The following is a 26,186-nucleotide window of genomic DNA, read 5'->3' as shown; positions in this document are numbered from 1 at the left end:
CATCCATCTACAGTTCTACAACTCACCCATCCATCCATCTGCAGTTCACCCATCCATCCATCTGCAGTTCTCCCATCATCCATCTGCGATTCACCCATCCATCTGCAGCTCTCCCATCCATCCATCTGCAGTTCACCCATCCATCCATCTGCAGTTCTCCCATCATACATCTGCAATTCACCCATCCATCTGCAGTTCACCCATCCATCTGCAGTTCTCCCATCATCCATCTGCAGTTCTCCCATCAATCTACAGTTCCACAATTCCCCCATTCAACCATCTGCAGTTCAACATCCATCCATCTGCAGTTCACCCATCCATCCATCTACAGTTCTACAATTCACCCATCCATCCATCTGCAGTTCACCCAATCTATCCATCTGCAGTGTACCCATACATCCATCTACAGTTCTACAACTCACCCATCCATCCATCTACAATTCACCCATCCATCCATCTGCAGTTCTCCCATCCATCTACAGTTCACCCATCCATCTGCAGTTCCCCATCTATCCACAGTTACCACATCCATCTACAGTTCACCCATCCATCTGCAGTTCGCCCATCCATCTACAGTTCAACCATCCATCTGCAGTTCATCTACAGTTCACCTATCCATCTATAGTTCTCCCATCCATCTACAGTTCCCCCATCCATCTGCAGTTCTCCCATCCATCTACAGTTCTACAATTCCCCCATCCATCCATCTGCAGTTCACCCATCCATCCATCTGCAATGCACCCATCAATTCATCTGAAGTTCATTCATCTGAAGTTCACCCATCCATCTGCAGTTCACCCATCCATCTGCAATGAACCCATCAATTCATCTGAAGTTCATTCATCTGAAGTTCACCCATCCATCTGCAGTTCTCCCATCATCCGTCTGCAGTTCAGCCATCCATCTGCAGTTCACCCATCCATCCATCTGGAGTTCTCCCATCATCCATCTGCAATTCATCCATCCATCATCAGTTCACCCATCCATCTGCAGTTCACCCATACATCTGCAGGTCACCCATCCATCTATAGTTCACCCATCCATCTGCAGTTCGCCCATCCATCTATAGTTCTCCCATCCATCTGTAGTTCACCCATCCATCTGCAGTTCACCCTTCCATCTATAGTTCTCCCATCCATCTACAGTTCACCCATCCATCTGCAGGTCGCCCATCCATCTGTAGTTCAACCATCCATCCATCTGCAATTCACCCATCCATCTGTAGTTCAACCATCCATCCATCTGCAGTTCACCCATCCATCCATCTGCAATTCACCCATCCACCCATCTGCAATTCACCCATCCATCTGCAGTTCTCCCATCCATCAATCTGCAGTTCACCCATCCATCTGCAGTTCACCCATCTGCTGTTCATCCATCCATCCACCTGCAATTCACCCATCCATCTGCAGTTCGCCTATCCATCCATCTGCAGTTCACCCATCCATCTGCAGTTCCTTATCTGCTGTTCACCCATCCATACATCTGCAGTTCACCCATCCATCTATAGTTCTCCCATCCATCTGCAGTTCTCCCATCCATCTGCAGTTCACCCATTCACCCAGTTCACAGTTCATCCATTGACAGACAGCTTCATCCATCCCAGAACCATCTGCACCTCCTCCATGTGTGTAATTGATCTTTCTGTGTAAGGGAGGGAGGGTGCATTGGGGTGAAGCAGGGGGTCATTTCAGCTAAACCAAATTGAAGCTCATTTACTTTATTTCTACAAAATGTAAAAATTCTTAAAAGCAAATGGGAGAGAACAGCAAAAACAAGCTAAATTGACTCCAGCCATTACCACCGTGTTCCTGTATCACCGTTCACCTCAGTCAATAGGGGACTTAACATTCTACAAAACACGTCATTCAGTAATTAGCTGCTACAAACTAACTCAGCACAGGGATTAAAACTCTAGTTTCATGTCAAGTCAAACATCAGTTACCTAGCCAAAGACATCTTAACTCTGCACTGTTTTGAGAAAAAGTTCCCTGCAGCTGTGTGCCCTCTTCATAAAGCCAACCAGCCAGCCAGCCATACAGACAGCTTTCCCTCCCGCTCCCTGGCCTCCGTATAGTCCTAAAGTCAGTCATCAATACCCACTAAACTACATTTGCCTTTTACTGGGGATTGGACTGATTTTAGTAGCCTATTTTAAATTGTTGGCGTTAAACTAGGGTATGTCTGCCTTACCCAATTGACGCCCCTGGGGTGAAGATAAAGAATGCATCCCAAATGGCACTCTATTCCCTGCATAGAGCACTACATAGGGCACTACATAGGGAACTACATAGGGAACTACATAGAACACTACATAGGGAACTACATAGAACACTACATAGGGAACTACATAGAGCACTACATAGGGAACTACATAGGGCACTACATAGGGAACTACATAGAACACTACATAGGGAACTACATAGAACACTACATAGGGAACTACATAGAGCACTACATAGGGAACTACATAGGGCACTACATAGGGAACTACATAGAACACTACATAGGAAACTACATAGAGCACTACATAGGGAACTACATAGAGCACTACATAGAGCACTACATAGGGAACTACATAGAACACTACATAGGGAACTACATAGGGAACTACATAGAGCACTACATAGAGCACTACATAGGGAACTACATAGAGCACTACACAGGGAACTACATAGAGCACTACATAGGGAACTACATAGAGCACTACATAGGGAACTACATAGAGCACTACATAGGGCACTACATAGGGAACCATAAACATGGTTAGCAGATGTTAATGCGAGGGTAGCGAAATGCTTGTGCTTCTAGTTTTGACAATGCAGTAGTAATCTAACCTAACACTTTCACAACAACTACCTGATACACACAAGTGTAAAGGGATAAAGAATATGTACATAAAGACATGAATGAGTGATGGTACAGAACGGCATAGGCAAGATGCAGTAGATGGTATCGAGTACAGTATATACATATGAGATTAGTAATGTAGGGTACATAGAGCACTACATAGAGCACTACATGGGGAACTACATAGAGCACTACATAGGGAAATACATAGAGCACTACATATGGAACTACATAGGGAACTACATAGGGAATCGGGTGCCATTTGGGACACAAGCAACATTTGTCACCAGGAATCAGGACTCGTCTGCAACCCTCCAGGCCTATTCCAGCTCAACTCTCCAGGCATATTCCAGCTCAACCCTCCAGGCCTATTCCAGCTCAACCCTCCAGGCCTATTCCAGCTCAACCCTCCAGGCCTATTCCAGCTCAACCCTCCAGGACTATTCCAGCTCAACCAGACAGTAGATCGTCGTTCTCCAACCTCCTCTGGCTGTTTTCACCTTTCATCGCCGGCCTGACTGAGTGGGACAGTGTCTCCACTGCCACTGACAGACTGGACCGCTTTAGACGGAGCAGGCACCTCTCTCCTTCTGGACTCTTTTGTTTGCTGTAAAAGGACAAAATAATGATTTCATTCTAACAGTCATAGACACGGAGGCTTCAGTTTAGTATTACAGACCCTCTACAGTAGTATAGTTTAGTATATAGGCCCACACTGTCATCTTGAGTGACACTGATTCATTAAACCACCCATGTTATGTAGGCTACTCGTCTATGGTTTAGATAAGTACTGAGTAGATAAAGCAACAAGTTATATATGATAATCCCACCACTCCTGTTTTATACTGATTGTCAGGACATTGTCAAGAGACTGGTTTCATTGATTATGACAGTCATCATCTGATTATCAGGAGACTACCCATTTGGTATGGACATACAGTGAGGCCTATATCGTGGCAGGACCGCCAGTGGTTGGGTCCAGAGCTGGTGAGGGTCTGCTTCCCACACTGGGTCCCTGTGGTCACCATCATCCTCTTCTCCTTCTGAATACCCTCCAGCCCTTTACCTGAAGAAGAGGAAGAATCCACCTTTCAGCAGGACAATAACCTAAAACACCAGGCCAAATCTACACTGGAGTTTCTTACCAAGAAGACAGTGAATTTTCCTGAGTGGTGGAGTTACAGTTTTGACTTAAATCTACTTGAAAATCTATGGCAAGACCTGAAAATGGTTGTCTAGCAATGATCAACAACCAATTTGACAAAGCTTGAAAAATTTAGAAAATAATAAAATGGGCAAATGTTGCACAATCCAGGTGTGGAAAGATCTTAGATTTACCCAGAAAGACTCACAGCTGTAATCACTGTCAAAGGTGATTCTACAAAGCATTGATTTAGGAGTGTGAATACTTATGTAAATGAGATATTTCTGTATTTCATTTTCAATAAATTTGCAACAATTTCTAAAAACATTATGGGGTATTGTGTGTAGATGGGTGAGAATTTGTATTTATTTAATCCGTTTTAAATTAAGGTTGTAACATGTACTTTGCTGACTAGGTAAATCACAGAGTAAGGGATTACATATCAATTACAAGGTAGCAAAAGTAGTGAGATTATTACCTTGTGTAGTTTGACTGTAGTGTACATGAAAACAGAATGGGGCATTGAGAGACTGACCCTTTGTAACAGAGGTGGATTAAAACCATTTTAACCACACAGTTCATTTGGGCCATCTCACCACACTGGTGTGAAGATGATTCTGCATACAGTATTACTTATTATTGACCCGTTTTATCCAATATATTTACACCAAATTGCCGCTGTTCACCATGACAATGAACAGATACATGATTCACTCACTGCCTCAATAAAAAAAAAGTATCGGTAAACTACAGCAGGTCTATACAGCAGTATAATAGACAAGCTACATGATAGCTGCTACGCAACCCAACCTGCGTATTTTTCAGTTTTAAATCCAGAATATTTTCCACAATCACGACACTTCTTACTGTTGATAGTAGAAAGAGCAGCCTCGGTGTCTGTATTGGTGAGCCATGTCGACTCGGTTTCTCGGGTCCAGCTTTCATGATACCTCGGTTCGATTATTGTGTCGGACCGGCTTCCTCCACAACCCATCAGAATATCATCCGCTGCACCACTCGCTTCAAAGTGTCAATTTTTACTGACACACAGCTGTCCACGAAATGCCCGTTAGATTCATCTAGGCTAAAGCATCTTTCATTACTCCGTTTGCCTCCATCCACTGCGAAGATTCTACGCTTTGCTGATCTCCGCACGGTGCGCTTTGCAGCATCGCATAGCTCACAGAATGGTTCGTGCTATCCCAGCCTTGTCTCATACACCAGACGTAACATAGTAAACGTAAATCCGGTACACTAAAATTATACTTAACAAAAATACAAACTAATCATGTAAAGTGTTGGTCCCATGTTTCATGAGCAGAAATAAAAGATCCCAGAAATTGGTCAAACGCAAAAAAAAACGTGTTACCCTCAAATTTAGTGAACAAATTTGTTTACATCCCTGTTAGTGAGCATTTATCCTTTGCCAAGATAATCAATCCACCTGACAGGTGTGGCATAGCGAGATGCTGATTAAACAGCATTATCAGTACTCAGGTGCACCTTGTTCTGGGGCAATAAAAGGTCACTCTAAAATGTGCAGTTCTGCCACACAACACAATGCAACAGATGTCTCAAGTTTTGAAGGAGTGTGAAATTGGCATGCTGACTGCAGGAATGTCCACCAGAGCTGTTGCCTGAGAATTGAATGTTCATTTCTCTACCATAAGCCACCTCCAATGTTGTTTTAGAGAATTTGGCAGTACGTCCAACCGGCCTCACAACTCCAGACCACTGGTCTCAGACCAGAACCACGCCAGCCCAGGACATCCACATCCGGCTTTTTTACCTGCGGGAACGTCTGAGACCAGCCACCCGGACAGCTGATGAATCTGAGGAGTATATCTGTCTGTAATAAAGCCCTTTTGTGGGGAAAACACATTTTGATTGGGTAGGCCTTTCACCCCAGTGGGTGGTCCAGTCTCCCAAGTGGGTGGACCTATGCCCACCCATGGCTGGGCCTGGCTCCCCAGTGGGTGGACCTATGCCCTCCCATGGCTGGGCCTGGCTCCCCAGTGGGTGGTCCTATGCCCTCCCAGGCCCACCCAGTGGGTGGTGGCTGGGCCTGGCTCACCCAGTGGGTGGACCTATGCCCTCCCAGGCCCACCCAGTGGGTGGTCCTATGCCCTCCCAGGCCCACCCAGTGGGTGGTCCTATGCCCTCCCAGGCCCACCCAGTGGGTGGTCCTATGCCCTCCCAGGCCCACCCAGTGGGTGGTCCTATGCCCTCCCAGGCCACCCTATGCCCTCCCAGGCCCACCCATGGCTGGGCCTGGCTCCCCAGTGGGTGGTCCTATGCCCTCCCAGGCCCACCCAGTGGGTGGTCCTATGCCCTCCCAGGCCCACCCAGTGGGTGGACCTATGCCCTCCCAGGCCCACCCAGTGGGTGGTATGCCCTCCCAGGCCACAGTGGGTGTCCTATGCCCTCCCAGGCCCACCCAGTGGGTGGTCCTATGCCCTCCCAGGCCCACCCAGTGGGTGGTGCCCTCCCAGGCCACCCCCTCCCAGGCCCACCCAGTGGGTGGTCCTATGCCCTCCCAGGCCCACCCAGTGGGTGGACCTATGCCCTCCCAGGCCCACCCAGTGGGTGGTCCTATGCCCTCCCAGGCCCACCCAGTGGGTGGTCCTATGCCCTCCCAGGCCCACCCAGTGGGTGGTCCTATGCCCTCCCAGGCCCACCCAGTGGGTGGTCCTATGCCCTCCCAGGCGCACCTATGCCCTCCCAGGCGCACCCAGTGGGTGGTCCTATGCCCTCCCAGGCCCACCCAGTGGGTGGTCCTATGCCCTCCCAGGCCCACCCAGTGGGTGGTCCTATGCCCTCCCAGGCCCACCCAGTGGGTGGACCTATGCCCTCCCAGGCCCACCCAGTGGGTGGTCCTATGCCCTCCCTCCCAGGCCCAGGCCACCCAGTGGGTGGTCCTATGCCCTCCCAGGCCCACCCAGTGGGTGGTCCTATGCCCTCCCAGGCCCACCCAGTGGGTGGTCCTATGCCCTCCCAGGCCACCCATGTCCCCTCCCAGGCCCACCCAGTGGGTGGTCCTATGCCCTCCCAGGCCACCCAGTGGGTGGACCTCCCAGGCCCACCCAGTGGGTGGTCCTATGCCCTCCCAGGCCCACCCAGTGGGTGGTCCTATGCCCTCCCAGGCCCACCCAGTGGGTGGTCCTATGCCCTCCCAGGCCCACCCAGTGGGTGGTCCTATGCCCTCCCAGGCCCCCCAGTGGGTGGTGCCCTCCCAGGCCCACCCAGTGGTCCTATGCCCTCCCAGGCCCACCCAGTGGGTGGTCCTATGCCCTCCCAGGCCACCCAGTATGCTATGCCCTCCCAGGCCACCCAGTGGGTGGTCCTATGCCCTCCCAGGCCCACCCAGTGGGTGGACCCTCCCAGGCCCACCCAGTGGGTGGTCCTATGCCCTCCCAGGCCCACCCAGTGGGTGGTCCTATGCCCTCCCAGGCCCACCCAGTGGGTGGACCTATGCCCTCCCAGGCCCACCCAGTGGGTGGTCCTATGCCCTCCCAGGCCCACCCAGTGGGTGGTCCTATGCCCTCCCAGGCCCACCCAGTGGGTGGTCCTATGCCCTCCCAGGCCCACCCAGTGGGTGGACCTATGCCCTCCCAGGCGCACCCAGTGGGTGGTCCTATGCCCTCCCAGGCCCACCCAGTGGGTGGTCCTATGCCCTCCCAGGCCCACCCAGTGGGTGGTCCTATGCCCTCCCAGGCCCACCCAGTGGGTGGACCTATGCCCTCCCAGGCCCACCCAGTGGGTGGTCCTATGCCCTCCCAGGCCCACCCAGTGGGTGGTCCTATGCCCTCCCAGGCCCACCCAGTGGGTGGTCCTATGCCCTCCCAGGCCCCAGTGGGTGGTCCTATGCCCTCCCAGGCCCACCCAGTGGGTGGTCCTATGCCCTCCCAGGCCCACCCCTATGCCCTCCCAGGCCCACCCAGTGGGTGGTCCTATGCCCTCCCAGGCCCCCCAGTGGGTGGACCTATGCCCTCCCAGGCCCACCCAGTGGGTGGTCCTATGCCCTCCCAGGCCCACCCAGTGGGTGGTCCTATGCCCTCCCAGGCCCACCCAGTGGGTGGTCCTATGCCCTCCCAGGCCCACCCAGTGGGTGGACCTATGCCCTCCCAGGCGCACCTATGCCCTCCCAGGCGCACCCAGTGGGTGGTCCTATGCCCTCCCAGGCCCACCCAGTGGGTGGACCTATGCCCTCCCAGGCGCACCTATGCCCTCCCAGGCGCACCCAGTGGGTGGTCCTATGCCCTCCCAGGCCCACCCAGTGGGTGGTCCTATGCCCTCCCAGTGGGTGGTCCTATGCCCTCCCAGGCCCCAGTGGGTGGTCCTATGCCCTCCCAGGCCCACCCAGTGGGTGGTCCTATGCCCTCCCAGGCCCACCCAGTGGGTGGTCCTATGCCCTCCCAGGCCCACCCAGTGGGTGGTCCTATGCCCTCCCAGGCCCACCCAGTGGGTGGTCCTATGCCCTCCCAGGCCACCCTATGCCCTCCCAGGCCACCCAGTGGGTGGTCCTATGCCCTCCCAGGCCCACCCAGTGGGTGGACCTATGCCCTCCCAGGCCCACCCAGTGGGTGGTCCTATGCCCTCCCAGGCCCACCCAGTGGGTGGTCCTATGCCCTCCCAGGCCCACCCAGTGGGTGGACCTATGCCCTCCCAGGCGCACCTATGCCCTCCCAGGCGCACCCAGTGGGTGGTCCTATGCCCTCCCAGGCCCACCCAGTGGGTGGACCTATGCCCTCCCAGGCGCACCTATGCCCTCCCAGGCGCACCCAGTGGGTGGTCCTATGCCCTCCCAGTGGGTGGTCCTATGCCCTCCCAGGCCCACCCAGTGGGTGGTCCTATGCCCTCCCAGGCCCACCCAGTGGGTGGACCTATGCCCTCCCAGGCCCACCCAGTGGGTGGTCCTATGCCCTCCCAGGCCCACCCAGTGGGTGGTCCTATGCCCTCCCAGGCCCACCCAGTGGGTGGACCTATGCCCTCCCAGGCGCACCTATGCCCTCCCAGGCGCACCCAGTGGGTGGTCCTATGCCCTCCCAGGCCCACCCAGTGGGTGGACCTATGCCCTCCCAGGCGCACCTATGCCCTCCCAGGCGCACCCAGTGGGTGGTCCTATGCCCTCCCAGGCCCACCCAGTGGGTGGTCCTATGCCCTCACAGGCACACCCAGTGGGTGGTCCTATGCCCTCACAGGCCCACCCAGTGGGTGGTCCTATGCCCTCCCAGGCCCACCCAGTGGGTGGACCTATGCCCTCCCAGGCCCACCCAGTGGGTGGTCCTATGCCCTCCCAGGCCCACCCAGTGGGTGGTCAAATCAAATCAAATCAAATCAAATTTATTTATATAGCCCTTCGTACATCAGCTGATATCTCAAAGTGCTGTACAGAAACCCAGCCTAAAACCCCAAACAGCAAACAATGCAGGTGTAAAAGCACGGTGGCTAGGAAAAACTCCCTAGAAAGGCCAAAACCTAGGAAGAAACCTAGAGAGGAACCAGGCTATGTGGGGTGGCCAGTCCTCTTCTGGCTGTGCCGGGTAGAGATTATAACAGAACATGACCAAGATGTTCAAATGTTCATAAATGACCAGCATGGTCGAATAATAATAAGGCAGAACAGTTGAAACTGGAGCAGCAGCACAGTCAGGTGGACTGGGGACAGCAAGGAGTCATCATGTCAGGTAGTCCTGGGGCACGGTCCTAGGGCTCAGGTCCTCCGAGAGAGAGAAAGAAAGAGAGAATTAGAGAGAGCATATGTGGGGTGGCCAGTCCTCTTCTGGCTGTGCCGGGTGGAGATTATAACAGAACGTGGCCAAGATGTTCAAATGTTCATAAATGACCAGCATGGTTGAATAATAGTAAGGCAGAACAGTTGAAACTGGAGCAGCAGCATGGCCAGGTGGACTGGGGACAGCAAGGAGTCATCATGTCAGGTAGTCCTGGGACATGGTCCTAGGGGCCCAGGCCAGTTGAAACTGGAGCAGCAGCATGGCCAGGTGGACTGGGGACAGCAAGGAGTCATCATGTCAGGTAGTCCTGGGGCATGGTCCTAGGGCTCAGGTCCTCCGAGAGAGAGAAAGAAAGAGAGAAGGAGAGAATTAGAGAATGCACACTTAGATTCACACAGGACACCGAATAGGACAGGAGAAGTACTCCAGATATAACAAACTGACCCTAGCCCCCCGACACATAAACTAATGCAGCATAAATACTGGAGGCTGAGACAGGAGGGGTCAGGAGACACTGTGGCCCCATCCGAGGACACCCCGGACAGGGCCAAACAGGAAGGATATAACCCCACCCACTTTGCCAAAGCACAGCCCCCCACACCACTAGAGGGATATCTTCAACCACCAACTTACCATCCTGAGACAAGGCCGAGTATAGCCCACAAAGATCTCCGCCACAGCTCAACCCAAGGGGGGCGCCAACCCAGACAGGCCGACCACAACAGTGAATCAACCCACCCAGGTGACGCACTCCCCCAGGGACGGCATGAGAGAGCCCCAGTAAGCCAGTGACTCAGCCCCCGTAACAGGGTAGAGGCAGAGAATCCCAGTGGAAAGAGGGGAATCGGCCAGGCAGAGACAGCAAGGGCGGTTCGTTGCTCCAGAGCCTTTCCGTTCACCTTCCCACTCCTGGGCCAGACTACACTCAATCATATGACCCACTGAAGAGATGAGTCTTCAGTAAAGACTTAAAGGTTGAGACCGAGTTTGCGTCTCTGACATGGGTAGGCAGACCGTTCCATAAAAATGGAGCTCTATAGGAGAAAGCCCTGCCTCCAGCTGTTTGCTTAGAAATTCTAGGGACAATTAGGAGGCCTGCGTCTTGTGACCGTAGCGTACGTGTAGGTATGTACGGCAGGACCAAATCAGAGAGATAGGTAGGAGCAAGCCCATGTAATGCTTTGTAGGTTAGCAGTAAAACCTTGAAATCAGCCCTTGCTTTGACAGGAAGCCAGTGTAGAGAGGCTAGCACTGGAGTAATATGATCAAATTTTTTGGTTCTAGTCAGGATTCTAGCAGCCGTATTCAGCACTAACTGAAGTTTATTTAGTGCTTTATCCGGGTAGCCGGAAAATAGAGCATTGCAGTAGTCTAACCTAGAAGTGACAAAAGCATGGATTAATTTTTCTGCATCATTTTTGGACAGAAAGTTTCTGATTTTTGCAATGTTACGTAGATGGAAAAAAGCTGTCCTCGAAATGGTCTTGATATGTTCTTCAAAAGAGAGATCAGGGTCCAGAGTAACGCCGAGGTCCTTCACAGTTTTATTTGAGACGACTGTACAACCATTAAGATTAATTGTCAGATTCAACAGAAGATCTCTTTGTTTCTTGGGACCTAGAACAAGCATCTCTGTTTTGTCCGAGTTTAATAGTAGAAAGTTTGCAGCCATCCACTTCCTTATGTCTGAAACACATGCTTCTAGCGAGGGCAATTTTGGGGCTTCACCATGTTTCATTGAAATGTACAGCTGTGTGTCATCCGCATAGCAGTGAAAGTTTACATTATGTTTTCGAATAACATCCCCAAGAGGTAAAATATATAGTGAAAACAATAGTGGTCCTAAAACAGAACCTTGAACCCAGTGGGTGGTCCTATGCCCTCCCAGGCCCACCCAGTGGGTGGTCCTATGCCCTCACAGGCCCACCCAGTGGGTGGTCCTATGCCCTCCCAGGCCCACCCTATGCCCTCCCAGGCCCACCCAGTGGGTGGTCCTATGCCCTCCCAGGCCCACCCTATGCCCTCCCAGGCCCACCCTATGCCCTCCCAGGCCCACCCTTGGGGCTGCACCCCTGCCTAGTTATGTGAAATTAGGGCCTAATGAATTTATTTCCTTATGTGAACTGTAAATTTGTAAAATCGTTGAAATTGTTGCATATTGCATTGATATTTTTAGTTTATTATAGTATGATGTTACATTTGGTATGGTTACATATATTCCGAACATCTGGCAACCCAAAAGTTGCGAGTTCGAATCTTTTCACGGACAATTTTATCATTTTAGCTAATTAGCCATTTTTCAACTACTTACTACTTTTTAGCTACATTGCAACTATTTCGGATGTTAGGTTAAAGGGTTAGCTAACTCCTAACCTTAACCCCTAGCCTAACTAACGTTAGCCACCTAGCTAGGATTCGTAACATATCATAACATATATTCCGAACATCTGGCAACCCAAAGGTTGCGAGTTCGAATCTTATAAGGGATCAATTTAGCATTTTAGCTAATTATCCACCTAGATAGGATTCATAACATATAAATGTTTTCAATTCGTAACATATAGTACATTTAGCGAATTCCTAACATTATACGTTTTGTAAATTCGTAACATATAATATGAATTGTAATTCATAACATATCAAACGAAATGGGTGATGGACATCCACAGATTAATCCATATCATAGGACATTTAAAACATTATAATAGATCAAGTGTCTCGGATTTACATACAGAATAGTAATACATGCTCTGAGACCAGGTTGACTTTCTGGGTCTTTGGGACATCCCTACCCTAAACTCTTACCCTAACCATAACCTTTACCTAGCCCTTGACCTTCCCAACGATCCCAGATAGTAAAGACCCTCACATAATCTGTCAAAATCATGAACTTTGCAATGGACTCATTAGACACAGGCCAAATTCTAAATGTTACTGCAATTTAAACACAAAAAAGCCTGTTCGGAGATTGCTTAAAAGGCAGATTGTTTCCTCAATGTTTCTCAGAGTTCAGTCTACGACCATGGACAGCAGCCGCCCTGTTCAGCCCAAAATCCATTTCTGTCACAACCTACTTGCATTGGTGCTTCTGAAATCTTAAGCACACCGTTTCACAGCATAAGAAGAGAGCATTATATACATTTTAATTAGATGTTTGGTAGATTCTTTTCAATTGCATCGGAAAGTATTCAGACACCTTGACTTTTTCCACATTTTGTTACATTATAGCTTTATTCTAAAATGGATTAAATGGTTGTTTTCCTCATCAATCTATACCCCATAATAACAAAGCAAAAACAGGTTTTTAGACATTTTTGCAAATGTATTAAAAATGAAATGTGCTTTGTTGAAACATCTCAGGCAGCGATTACAGCCTCCAGTATTCTTGGGTATGACTCTACAAGCTTGGCACACCTGTATTTGGGGAGTTTCTCCCATTATTCTCTACAGATCCTCTCCAGCTCTGTCAGGTTGGATGGGGAGCGTTGCTGCACAGCTATTTTCAGCTCTCTCCATGTCATGTGCCTTTTACTAAGGAATGGCTTCTGTCTGGTCACTCTACCATAAAGGCCTGATTGGTGGAGTGCTGCAGAGATGGTTGTCCTTCTGGAAGGTTCTCCCATCTCCACAGAAGAACTCTGTCAGAGTGACCATCGGGTTCTTGGTCACCTCCCTGCCCGAGGCCCTTCTCCACCGATTACTTAGTTTGGCCGAGCGGCCAGCTAAAGGAAGAGTCTTGGTGGTTCCAAACTTCTTACATTTAGGAATGATGGAGGCCACTGTGTTCTTGGGGACCTTCAATGCTGCAGAAATGTTTTGGTACCCTTCCCCAGATCTGTGCCTCGACACAATCCTGTCTCGGAGCTCTACGGACAATTCCTTCAACCTCATGGCTTGGTTTTTGCTCTGACATGCACTGTCAGCTGTGGGACCTTATGTAGACAGGCGTGTGCCTTTCCAAATCATATCCAATCAATTGAATTTACCACAGGTGGACTCCAATCAAGTTGTCGAAACATCTCAAGGATGATCAATGGAAACAGGATGCACCTGAGCTCCGTTTCGAGTCTCATAGCAGAAGGTGGTAATATTTATGTAAATATACCAAAGGGTCTTAACACTTTTCATCTGGTAATTAATTATACATTTTTATTTTTAATACATTTGCAAAATTTTCGAAAAACCTGTTTTCGCTTTGTCATTATGGGGTATTGTGATGTCATTATGGGGTATTGTGATGTCATTATGGGGTATTGTGATGTCATTATGGGGTATAGATTGATGAGGAACATTTTAGAATAAGACTGTAACGTAACAAAATGTGGAATAATTCAAGGGGTCTGAATACTTTCTGAATGCACTGAATATCGACAACACTGTACACTGTCTATATCGACAATACTGTACACTGTCTATATCGACAATACTGTACACTGTATATATCGACAACACTGTACACTGTCTATATCGACAACACTGTACACTGTCTATATACAATACTGTACACTGACAATACTGTACACTGTATATATCGACAATACTGTACACTGTCTATATCGACAACACTGTACACTGTATATATCGACAATACTGTACACTGTCTATATCGACAATACTGTACACTGTCTATATCGACAACACTGTACACTGTATATATCGACAATACTGTACACTGTCTATATCGACAACACTGTACACTGTCTATATCGACAACACTGTACACTGTATATATCGACAACACTGTACACTGTCTATATCGACAATACTGTACACTGTCTATATCGACAACACTGTACACTGTATATCGACAACACTGTACACTGTCTATATCGACAACACTGTACACTGTATATCGACAACACTGTACACTGTATATATCGACAACACTGTACACTGTATATATCGACAATACTGTACACTGTCTATATCGACAATACTGTACACTGTATATATCGACAACACTGTACACTGTATATATCGACAATACTGTACACTGTATATATCGACAACACTGTACACTGTATATATCGACAATACTGTACACTGTACACTGTACATATATCGACAACACTGTACACTGTATATATCAACAACACTGTCTATACACACTGTCTATATCGACAACACTGTACACTGTATATATCGACAACACTGTACACTGTCTATATCGACAATACTGTACACTGTCTATATCGACAACACTGTACACTGTATATATCGACAATACTGTACACTGTATATATCGACAACACTGTACACTGTCTATATCGACAACACTGTACACTGTATATATCGACAATACTGTACACTGTCTATATCGACAACACTGTACACTGTCTATATCGACAATACTGTACACTGTCTATATCGACAATAATGTACACTGTATATATCGACAATACTGTACACTGTCTATATCGACAACACTGTACACTGTCTATATCGACAACACTGTACACTGTATATATCGACAATACGACAATAATGTACACTGTCTATATATCGACAATAATGTACACTGTCTATATCGACAATAATGTACACTGTCTATATCGACAACACTGTACACTGTCTATATCGACAACACTGTACACTGTATATATCGACAATAATGTACACTGTCTATATCGACAATACTGTACACTGTCTATATCGACAATACTGTACACTGTATATCGACAACACTGTACACTGTCTATATCGACAATACTGTACACTGTCTATATCGACAATACTGTACACTGTCTATATCGACAATACTGTACACTGTCTATATCGACAATACTGTACACTGTCTATATCGACAATACTGTACACTGTCTATATCGACAATAATGTACACTGTCTATATCGACAATACTGTACACTGTCTATATCGACAATACTGTACACTGTCTATATCGACAATACTGTACACTGTCTATATCGACAATACTACTGTCTATCGACAATACTGTACACTGTCTATATCGACAATAATGTACACTGTCTATATCGACAATACTGTACACTGTCTATATCGACAATACTGTACACTGTCTATATCGACAATACTGTACACTGTCTATATCGACAATACTGTACACTGTCTATATCGACAATAATGTACACTGTCTATATCGACAATACTTTACACTGTATATATCGACAATACTGTACACTGTATATATCGACAATACTGTACACTGTCTATATCGACAATACTGTGCACTGTATATATCGACAACACTTTACCCTGTATATATCGACAACACTGTGCACTGTATATCGACAATACTGTACACTGTCTATATCGACAACACTGTGCACTGTATATATCGACAACACTTTACCCTGTATATATCGACAACACTGTACACTGTATATCGACAATACTGTACACTGTCTATATCGACAACACTGCACCACTTACACCAGGGTGGAGAGGAAAACAACTTTTTTTTTAATCATTTCTAAGGATCCATTCTATATAAATATAGGAACATATAGCTTTCTGTCCCCTGAACATTTAAAAAAAAACTTTGGTGTTTCTCTCTCTGAAAAAAGCTAAGATGATGGGAATGAAAAGCAATGTTAATTGAATTTCCAAAACACTTGAAAATTCAATTGTGAATGTTCTCTCGGAGAGAACATGAGTGTCTACGAGAAGGCGTCATTCACTTCCACCCAATGTAAAAGAACAGGTGACGGTAAAGGGGAAGTAAGACAAACACATTAATGAAGACAAAAAGAGGTGCAGGTGCAGGTGTGAGAGAGAGCTTTAGAGGACCAGTAAATTAAAGCTGGAGTTGTCTGAGCGTTTCACATTAAAACACAGTGGGGTGGGACAGGGGAGGCGAGGCGTTCCATGCGGGAGATGATGTCACAGGAAACAGGAAGTGACATTGTGGTTTCTACTTGAAGTCTAGCAGGTTGCAGTCTATCTTGTAGTTAACATGAGGGTAGTAGTCCTGCTGGCTCAGGTTCAACCCTGGGATGTCCATAGTGGCCTGTTGGTCAAGGAGGAAGACAGAGAATCAGTACAACATATGACCACAATGTCATTTTAGAGGGTGTTCGGGGATTTTAAAATGACAGGGGTGACGGTGGGGTGGAGAACTAGGACGGATGAGAGGGTCTGTTAGGTGTAGTTCTCTATAACGGTCTTAACCATATAATTTCTAAAATGCTAGATGACAGTAGCTCAGGGGAATAAATGACAGTAGCTCAGGGGAATAGATGACAGTAGCTCAGGGGAATAAATGACAGTAGCTCAGGGGAATAAATGACAGTAGCTCAGGGGAATAAATGACAGTAGCTCAGGGGAATAGATGACAGTAGCTCAGGGGAATAGATGACAGTAGCTCAGGGGAATAGCAGAATAAATGACAGTATTTGAGTAAGCCTAGCAGGTATCTGAGAACAATTTGTTGTGATAATACCATTACAGTATTATAAACATGATAGTATTACAGAAAATACTCACATCAATATTAGAAGCACTGCTGTCCAGGTGCTTGTACAATTCAGACCTCACAGTTTTCTCATGTTATTTTTGGGCTGCAGCAGAACGGTTTTGGAAATTCACTGGCAGCCCATATCGAGGGATCCATAATAGATACAAATACAAAGTATCTGGAGAGAACACATTAATACATCCAGGTCTATGGGGAGAACACATTAATACATCCAGGTCTCTGGGGAGAACACATTAATACATCCAGGTCTCTGGGGAGAACACATTAATACATCCAGGGCTCAACCAAACCCTTGCATTTGCAACCCTTTGTTTGGCAGTGTGGTGCAGGTGTGGCAGTGTGGTGCAGGTGTGGCAGTGTGGTGCAGGTGTGGCACTGCCAAGCTGGAGTTGGCAGTGCCACATCAATTTATAATTGGTTGCTAGGCTACCATAACAATGTTGGATCACAATGATCTTTTTATGATGATGATGATGATGATGATCTGTTTGAAAAAGTAATGTGTGATTCACCAAAATTAAACCATTTGAAAGTATCTGCCTGAACCTGTTTCGCTGTCAGCTGCTGTGTGAGCGAGCCACTCCCTTTCCCCACTGTGCGCCCAGAGGAGAGAGAGGTGCATTCTAATAAGCGCAGCCACATGGCTGTTGCTCAGAATGCAATTTGCGGGAAAAATACAGTTTTCAAAGCAGCTACTGTTGTTCTAGGTACAGAGAGGATCGTCAGCTTTCTGTATATAATTTATTACCACTTAATATTGAATGCACGGCACCCCTTTACAACCGGAGTAGACTGTGTAGTATATGGTTTTGAAGAGACCGTGGGGCGCACCATTTGCGGTGAATAGGCCTATATCAAGTAGCCTGTTTAGGCCTAGCGCTGCAATGTTTTTGTTGGAAAATATATTAACTGATAGACTAATCAAGTAGTCTACATGGCTATCTAGCAACATGATCATATTTAGAGTTAAAGTGTTTAAAGTGTTTAGAGTTCCCACTACCTCAGGTGTTTAATAATATTAGGGATCAGGTGTTTAATAAGGGATCAGGTGTTTAATAAGGGATCAGGTGTTTAATAAGGGATCAGGTGTTTAATAAGGGATCAGGTGTTTAATAATATAAGGGATCAGGTGTTTAATAAGGGATCAGGTGTTTAATAATATTAGGGATCAGGTGTTTAATAATATAAGGGATCAGGTGTTTAATAATATTAGGGTCCAGGTGTTTAATAATATTAGGGATCAGGTGTTTAATAATATTAGGGATCAGGTGTTTAATAATATTAGGGATCAGGTGTTTAATAATATTAGGGATCAGGTGTTTAATAATATTAGGGATCAGGTGTTTAATAATATAAGGGTCCAGGTGTTTAATAATATAAGGGATCAGGTGTTTAATAATATTAGGGATCAGGTGTTTAATAAGGGATCAGGTGTTTAATAAGGGATCAGGTGTTTAATAATATTAGGGATCAGGTGTTTAATAATATAAGGGATCAGGTGTTTAATAATATAAGGGATCAGGTGTTTAATAATATTAGGGATCAGGTGTTTAATAATATAAGGGATCAGGTGTTTAATAATATAAGGGATCAGGTGTTTAATAAGGGATCAGGTGTTTAATAAGGGATCAGGTGTTTAATAATATAAGGGATCAGGTGTTTAATAATATTAGGGATCAGGTGTTTAATAAGGGATCAGGTGTTTAATAAGGGATCAGGTGTTTAATAATATAAGGGATCAGGTGTTTAATAATATTAGGGATCAGGTGTTTAATAAGGGATCAGGTGTTTTAATAAGGGATCAGGTGTTTAATAATATAAGGGATCAGGTGTTTAATAATATAAGGGATCAGGTGTTTAATAATATTAGGGATCAGGTGTTTAATAATAATATAGGGATCAGGTGTTTAATAATATAAGGGATCAGGTGTTTAATAAGGGATCAGGTGTTTAATAATATTAGGGATCAGGTGTTTATTAGGGAATAATATTAGGGATCAGGTGTTTAATAATATAAGGGATCAGGTGTTTAATAAGGGATCAGGTGTTTAATAATATTAGGGATCAGGTGTTTAATAATATTAGGGATCAGGTGTTTAATAATATTAGGGATCAGGTGTTTAATAATATAAGGGATCAGGTGTTTAATAAGGGATCAGGTGTTTAATAATATTAGGGATCAGGTGTTTAATAATATTAGGGATCAGGTGTTTTAATATTAGGGATCAGGTGTTTAATAATATTAGGGATCAGGTGGATCAGGTGTTTTAATAAGGGATCAGGTGTTTAATAATATAGGGATCAGGTGTTTAATAAGGGATCAGGTGTTTAATAATATTAGGGATCAGGTGTTTAATAATATAAGGGATCAGGTGGATCAGGTGTTTTAATAAGGGATCAGGTGTTTAATAAGGGAATAATAAGGGATCAGGTGTTTAATAATATTAGGGATCAGGTGTTTAATAATATTAGGGATCAGGTGTTTAATAATATAAGGGTCCAGGTGTTTAATAATATTAGGGATCAGGTGTTTAATAATATAAGGGATCAGGTGTTTAATAAGGGATCAGGTGTTTAATAATATTAGGGATCAGGTGTTTAATAATATAAGGGATCAGGTGTTTAATAATATAAGGGATCAGGTGTTTAATAAGGGATCAGGTGTTTAATAATATAAGGGATCAGGTGTTTAATAATATAAGGGATCAGGTGTTTAATAATATTAGGGATCAGGTGTTTAATAATATAAGGGATCAGGTGTTTAATAATATAAGGGATCAGGTGTTTAATAATATAAGGGATCAGGTGTTTAATAATATAAGGGATCAGGTGTTTAATAATATAAGGGATCAGGTGTTTAATAATATAAGGGATCAGGTGTTTAATAAGGGATCAGGTGTTTAATAAGGGATCAGGTGTTTAATAATATAAGGGATCAGGTGTTTAATAATGTTAGGGATCAGGTGTTTAATAATATAAGGGATCAGGTGTTTAATAAGGGATCAGGTGTTTAATAAGGGATCAGGTGTTTAATAATATAAGGGATCAGGTGTTTAATAATATAAGGGATCAGGTGTTTAATAATATTAGGGATCAGGTGTTTAATAATATAAGGGCTGCAAACCATTACAGACTACAAAGGGAAGCACAGCCGATAGCTGCCCAGTGACACGAACCTACCAGACGAGCTAAACGACTTCTATGCTCGCTTCGAGGCCAATAACACTGAAACATGCATGAGAGCACCAGCTGTTGAGTATCTGGAGCATCAGCATTTGTGGGTTTGATTACAGGCTCAAAATGGCCAGAAACAAATAACTTTCCTCTGAAACTCGTCAATCTATTCTTGTTCTGACAAATGAAGGCTATTCCATACGAGAAATTGCCAAGGAACTGAAGATCTCGTACAACGCTGTGTACTACTCCCTTCACAGAACAAACTGGCTCTAACCAGAATATAAAGAGGAGTGGGAGGCCCCAGTGCACAACTGAGCAAGAGGACAAGTACAGTAGAGTGTCTAGTTTGAGAAACAGACGCCTCACAAGTCCTCAACTGGCAGCTTCATTAAATAGTACCCGCAAAACACCAGTCTCAACGTCAACAGTGAAGAGGCAACTCCAGGATACTGGCCTTCTAGGCAGAGTTGCAAAGAAAAAGCCATATCTCAGAATGGCAAATAAAAAGAAAAGATTAAGATGGGCAAGCACAGTCACCGGATCTCAACCCTATTGAGCTGTTGTGGGAGCAGCTTGACCGTATGGTACGTAAGAAGTGCCCATCAAGCCAATCCATCTTGTGGGATGGAGGATTCTTTGACGAAAGCAAAGTTTGAAGGACACAATTATTAATTAAATTAAAAATCATTATTGACTATATTTCCTATTCATTTTTAAACTCATTTCATGTATGTTTTCATGGAAAACAAGGACATTTCTAAGTGACCCCAAACTTTTGAACGGTAGTTTATATATATTTTTTTACATTGTTTGCAAACTGATATGTGACACGTATTAATGCCAAAATAACATTCAAAACAGGCAAGCCCCCAAACAATATGGGGCTCAAAACATGACTGAAGAATAGTAACAGCCATACAGTAGAACATATGGCTGAAACTTAGCAGAGTAACAGGAAGTAATTAGTGGTCATTACCTATTATTACACAGCATGTAAACTCACCAATAAATTCCCCCTGAACTTACATTTTGATGCAAGCACAATCACACATTGGTGTTACTGTCGACAATTTTTTTAAAGTCCTCAAATGTGCATCTTCTCCCTTCGGAAGACTCTGACCTGAGTGGGCGGGTGCAGTATCTAGATGCGCATTTCCAAGCGCTCCGATTGGTTTGGAATGGCAGGGCTATGATGGGTGAGGGATAACTTAGGTAGGCTGAGCAGCCAAACAAACATGACTTAAGGGAGTAGAGCTATGGGTCACAGAAGAAGAGCTACGGGGCACAGGAGAAGAGCTACAATATCACATTACACAGGACCTTATTAAGGGGCACACACAGCTTTTTTGTTAGTAGAGTATTTGTCTTAAATTATAGTTCAATTTATTTTTGTAATGTAAGAAAATGTGGTGTTTTGTTTGTAAATTTACATTTGTGAATATGAAATTTGTCCAAAAGAATAATGAAATGAATTACATAAAATTGTTTCAGCTTATTTCTATCATAGGTAAAGAATCTAAGCAGTACATCTCTCCATAATAGTGTAAAATCTTCATAAATGTGTTTGATAATAAATCTACTGATGTCTTGCCACAGATTTCTTACATGAACACAATGCCAAAAAAGATGTAACACCGTTTCTGGGTGATCATTACAAAAGGAGCAATTTGAGTTTATGTTTTCCTTAAACTTCTTCATATAGTGGTTGGCAGGATAATAGTTATGAATAATTTTAAAGGAAACTTCCTTAATTTTGTTAACAAGTAGGTATGTGTGTGGCAACATCCAAACTTTTCCCCAACAGATAATATCAATTGAACGTTCCAATAAGGCATGAGATAAGGGTGTAGATACAACATACTCATATCGTTCTGTTGTTGAATGGACCAAAAGAGAACCAAATCTTTCCTACTGATGAGTCAACAGGGTTAACGGAAGGTAGGCTCTGAGGGTCAGGTCTTAACCATTCCTGAATAATAAAGCAACACCTGGGGGAATGGTATCTAAAACAATTGCAAAATCTTTAGATGTTTCAGGGATCTTGTAAAGTGATCAGAATTCCTTATAACTACATTTTTTTTAAACTCTGCATTTACAAGTTGTCTCACCAATAGGATATTATTTCGGAACCAATATTCTAAAAACAAAGAAGTGTTTTTATACAATATATCCCGATTTTATCAGGGCGCTCCTCCGTCCCCGCTTTCTCTCGATGACGTAACTGGCCTTTTCCGGGTGCCCCGCCGCCCGCCCGCACCTCCCCCGCCCGCCCGCCCGCCCGCCCAGCCCCCTGTAAACAGCTCGTCAAACCGTCCAAGCCCCTCCCCGCCGCCCGCCCCGCCGCCCTGTAAACAGCTCGTCAGACCGTACAAGCCCCTCCCCACCGCCCGCCCCGCCGCCCTGTAAACAGCTCGTCAGTCCGTCCAAGCCCCTCCCCCAGCTAGCAGCGGTAGCTAACAAGTTAGTGGTGCTAGCAGTGGCTAAGCTACATGCTAGCTGGCGCTTTGAGAAGATGGCAACGGACTGGCAAACTTCAGCTATTGAGCAAGCCGAATTGATATCCAGTCGTCTCAGAGAGCTGTTATCCACCGGGGAGGGATATATCCGATCGGAGTTTGGGGTGGAATTGGGACTTACGCCTGAGCTGTACCCGTCATGGGCGATTCTCTCCGCTGTGGCCGCGGTGGGGCTGCTGGTCCTGTCGTGGGCCGCGGTCTGTAGCGGACTCTTCGGTGGGAAAAAGCTAGGAGCTCCGGTTACACAAGACAGTGGTGATTCCCTCAAGGCCCAAGTGAATAAGATTGTGAAGCCCGAGGCACAAAATAAAAAGAGTAAAAAGAAATCTACTGAAAAGGTAGCTTCACATATTAGCCAGTTGTAAATGGCCATTGTCGTGGCACTGGCAAACTAGCTAGCTGAATATCGAAACCATTTCTAAGATCTTTGTTTTGAAAGTTTACCTTGTAGATAGCTCTCTTCGTTAGTATGAGTCGTCGTATTCTCATGTAATGTTAGTTTGCTTTCAATTCCATGTGAAGCATAAATCACCTAACTAGTACTAAGACATGCAAGTTTAACTAACTAGTCAATTTAGCTAGTTTGCGGTAGTAAGCTGCCTGGCTGGTTAACGATAGCTTGTCTGATCACCGCCTGCCTGATGTCTTGGTTTATCATGTTATTTGTTACTCACACACGGCTTCAGAAATAGTTCACATGTTATCGTTTCTCTCTCAACAGAAGGCTCAGTATAATGGACGAACAGTTCCAGAGCCTCAGGAGGAAGTGACAGAAGAAATGACCAAACCTTCCCCAGAGATTACAGTTGAGGTTTGTACCTAACAGTAACATATTTTTAAGTCTTCTGAAAGTCTATTTTGGATGACGAGGGGAATGTATTTATCCAATTCCAAAAGGCTAAGCGATCCTTGCATCTGTAGTAGTTAGAGTTGATGAAAGCCCTGTCTCCACAGTAGTTAGTTGATGAAAGCCCTGTCTCCACAGTAGGTAGAGTTGATGAAAGCCCTGTCTCCACAGTAGGTAGAGTTGATGAAAGCCCTGTCTCCACAGTAGGTAGAGTTGATGAAAGCCCTGTCTCCACAGTAGTTAGAGTTGATGAGTTGAAGCCCTGTCTCCACAGTAGTTAGAGTTGATGAAAGCCCTGTCTCCACAGTCCACAGTAGGTAGAGTTGATGAAAGCCCTGTCTCCACAGTAGGTAGAGTTGATGAAAGCCCTGTCTCCACAGTAGGTAGAGTTGATGAAAGCCCTGTCTCCACAGTAGGTAGAGTTGATGAAAGCCCTGTCTCCACAGTAGGTAGAGTTGATGAAAGCCCTGTCTCCACAGTAGTTAGAGTTGATGAAAGCCCTGTCTCCACAGTAGTTAGAGTTGATGAAAGCCCTGTCTCCACAGTAGGTAGAGTTGATGAAAGCCCTGTCTCCACAGTAGTTAGAGTTGATGAAAGCCCTGTCTCCACAGTAGGTAGAGTTGATGAAAGCCCTGTCTCCACAGTAGGTAGAGTTGATGAAAGCCCTGTCTCCACAGTAGTTAGTTGATGAAAGCCCTGTCTCCACATTTTAATGAATGCATTTCTATTGCTTTGTGCCGAAGGAGACACGGTGGCTTCAACACAGCACCCCTATCATTCATCTAGTGTGTGTATATATAAATCATTTCAATACACCATTACCAGTGAAGGACCATAAGGACTAATATTGCTTGCACTTTTTGAAAGTTTGACTTTTTGTTGTCTTTAATTGAATAGGTGAAGAAAACCAAGAAGAAAGCCAAACCCGAGGTGAAACCAGCCAAGAGGGTTTCTGCTGGCGATGGCAAAGAGCCTGATGATGGTATGACCCTTAACCCCTGTATGAACCCGTCACCTCGGTTGACTTCTTTAAACCCTTGTAGGTAAATGTATCCTGCAGAATTCTACTGATTTCATTCAGACTGCGCCGTAGACGACCCTTGTATGAGGCCACAATCCATTGTTAGGGGATTAGGCAGTGACACACAGGACAAGTCTCAAATGGCACCCTATTCCCTACATAGTGCACTATATGGGGACTAGGGTGTAATTTGGGATGCAACCCTAGTGTCCAACTTAACCTCTCACCCATCTGACTAAGCAAGTTATGACTAATGGTTCTGGTCCAGTCCAGGACTTCCAAACTTCATCTGGAAAGTGGCAGTTGTTTGTCCATTCAGCTCGTTGTGTCAAGATCACCGATTTTAGAGAAACATCAAACGTCTGTACATATAAGTGTCTATATATCCAGAGCCGTCTGAAAGCTTAAATTCTTGTTAATATAACTGCACTGTTCAATTTACAGTACATTTACATTTAAGTCATTTAGCAGACGCTCTTATCCAGAGCGACTTACAAATTGGTGCATTCACCTTATGACATCCAGTGGAACAGTAGTGCATCTAAATCTTTTAAGGGGGGGGTAGCTATTACTGTGAAAAAATGCCTTGCTATTGTTTGAGGAGAGCTCCTAACAACACCTACTTTCAATTCCCCTACATTCAATTTCCACAAACTTCAAAGTGTTTCCTTTCAAATGGTACCAATAATATGCATATCCTTGCTTCAGGGCCTGAGCTACAGGCAGTTAGATTTGGGTATGTCATTTAGGGGGAGGGCTGTCCCTAAGAAGTTTTTAATGATTGATGTCATTTGACTTTGACCTTTGTAACATCAAGCTGTGTATAAATGTCCATGTTGGCCAAGCAGTAATTAAGGCTATGCAACTATAAGTTGGATATCTGTATGATGACATTCATTAAAACCTTTAAAAATCACACTTAAAAAGGGTTATCAAGCTATGCTTCTAGTTCTGTAGGTATCATCTTTTTCATTAAGAGATGTATAAAGGTGGTCAGGGGGGGGGGGGTGATGTTTCCCATAGATGCTGATCTTGGATCAGTTCAGGTCATTTCCATGTAAAAGGACACCAACATGACAAATGAAAGCTATGATCGTTTGTATTTGTGAGAAATTAAAGTGTGTGTGTGTATATACTGTGCATTCGCAAAGTATTCAGACCCCTTCCCTTTTCCACATTTTGTTACTTTACAGACTTATTTAAAAATATATCAAGTCTACACACAATACCCTGTAATGACAAAGCGAAAACCGGTTTTTAGAAATGTTTTAACTATTTATATATATATATTTATATACAGTGGGGCAAAAAAGTATTTAGTCAGCCACCAATTGTGCAAGTTCTCCCACTTAAAAATATGAGGCCTGTAATTTTCATCATAGGTACACTTCAACTATGACAGACAAAATGAGAGAGAGAGAAATCCAGAAAATCACATT

At 45.2% G+C, this 26,186-nt stretch overlaps 3 protein-coding genes and 1 long non-coding RNA gene across 4 annotated transcripts in view; 2 read left to right on the top strand and 2 right to left on the bottom strand.

Annotated features, from left to right (window-relative positions):
- Window positions 1–1,103: 1,103 nt before the first annotated feature.
- On the bottom strand, window positions 1,104–5,978 carry si:ch211-215i13.3 (brain and acute leukemia cytoplasmic protein). Its single transcript, XM_065018078.1, has 3 exons — window positions 4,805–5,978; window positions 3,789–3,916; window positions 1,104–3,457 (listed from the first exon to the last, which is right to left on the bottom strand). Exons 1-3 carry the CDS (start codon window positions 4,986–4,988, stop codon window positions 3,347–3,349), a joined length of 423 nt encoding a protein of 140 aa, XP_064874150.1. The 5' UTR covers window positions 4,989–5,978; the 3' UTR covers window positions 1,104–3,346.
- A 376-nt stretch (window positions 5,979–6,354) lies between these two features.
- LOC135571561 (proline-rich protein 2-like) lies at window positions 6,355–11,809 on the top strand. Its single transcript, XM_065018165.1, has 5 exons — window positions 6,355–6,543; window positions 6,819–7,071; window positions 7,171–7,364; window positions 9,097–9,270; window positions 11,738–11,809. The coding sequence occupies exons 1-5, from the start codon at window positions 6,355–6,357 to the stop codon at window positions 11,807–11,809; spliced, it is 882 nt and encodes a 293-aa protein (XP_064874237.1).
- Window positions 11,810–16,148: 4,339 nt separating this feature from the next.
- LOC115123464 (uncharacterized) lies at window positions 16,149–18,258 on the bottom strand. Its single transcript, XR_003862611.2, has 2 exons — window positions 17,195–18,258; window positions 16,149–16,718 (listed from the first exon to the last, which is right to left on the bottom strand). It is a non-coding gene; the product is annotated as an uncharacterized LOC115123464 (long non-coding RNA).
- A 4,534-nt stretch (window positions 18,259–22,792) lies between these two features.
- LOC115123463 (protein LYRIC-like) overlaps window positions 22,793–26,186 on the top strand; it is a 30,396-nt gene continuing 27,002 nt past the window's right edge. Inside the window, exons 1-3 of the mRNA XM_065018077.1 lie at window positions 22,793–23,217; window positions 23,601–23,690; window positions 24,624–24,708. Coding sequence (XP_064874149.1) covers window positions 22,876–23,217; window positions 23,601–23,690; window positions 24,624–24,708 — 517 coding nt within the window. The 5' untranslated portion in view covers window positions 22,793–22,875. The remainder of the gene's footprint in view (window positions 23,218–23,600; window positions 23,691–24,623; window positions 24,709–26,186) is intronic.

The sequence above is a fragment of the Oncorhynchus nerka genome, linkage group LG4 (genome assembly GCF_034236695.1).
Source record: "Oncorhynchus nerka isolate Pitt River linkage group LG4, Oner_Uvic_2.0, whole genome shotgun sequence".
Taxonomy (NCBI): domain Eukaryota; kingdom Metazoa; phylum Chordata; class Actinopteri; order Salmoniformes; family Salmonidae; genus Oncorhynchus; species Oncorhynchus nerka.
Note: the sequence above shows the minus strand (reverse complement) of the source record. Positions and strands in the feature narration are given on the sequence as shown.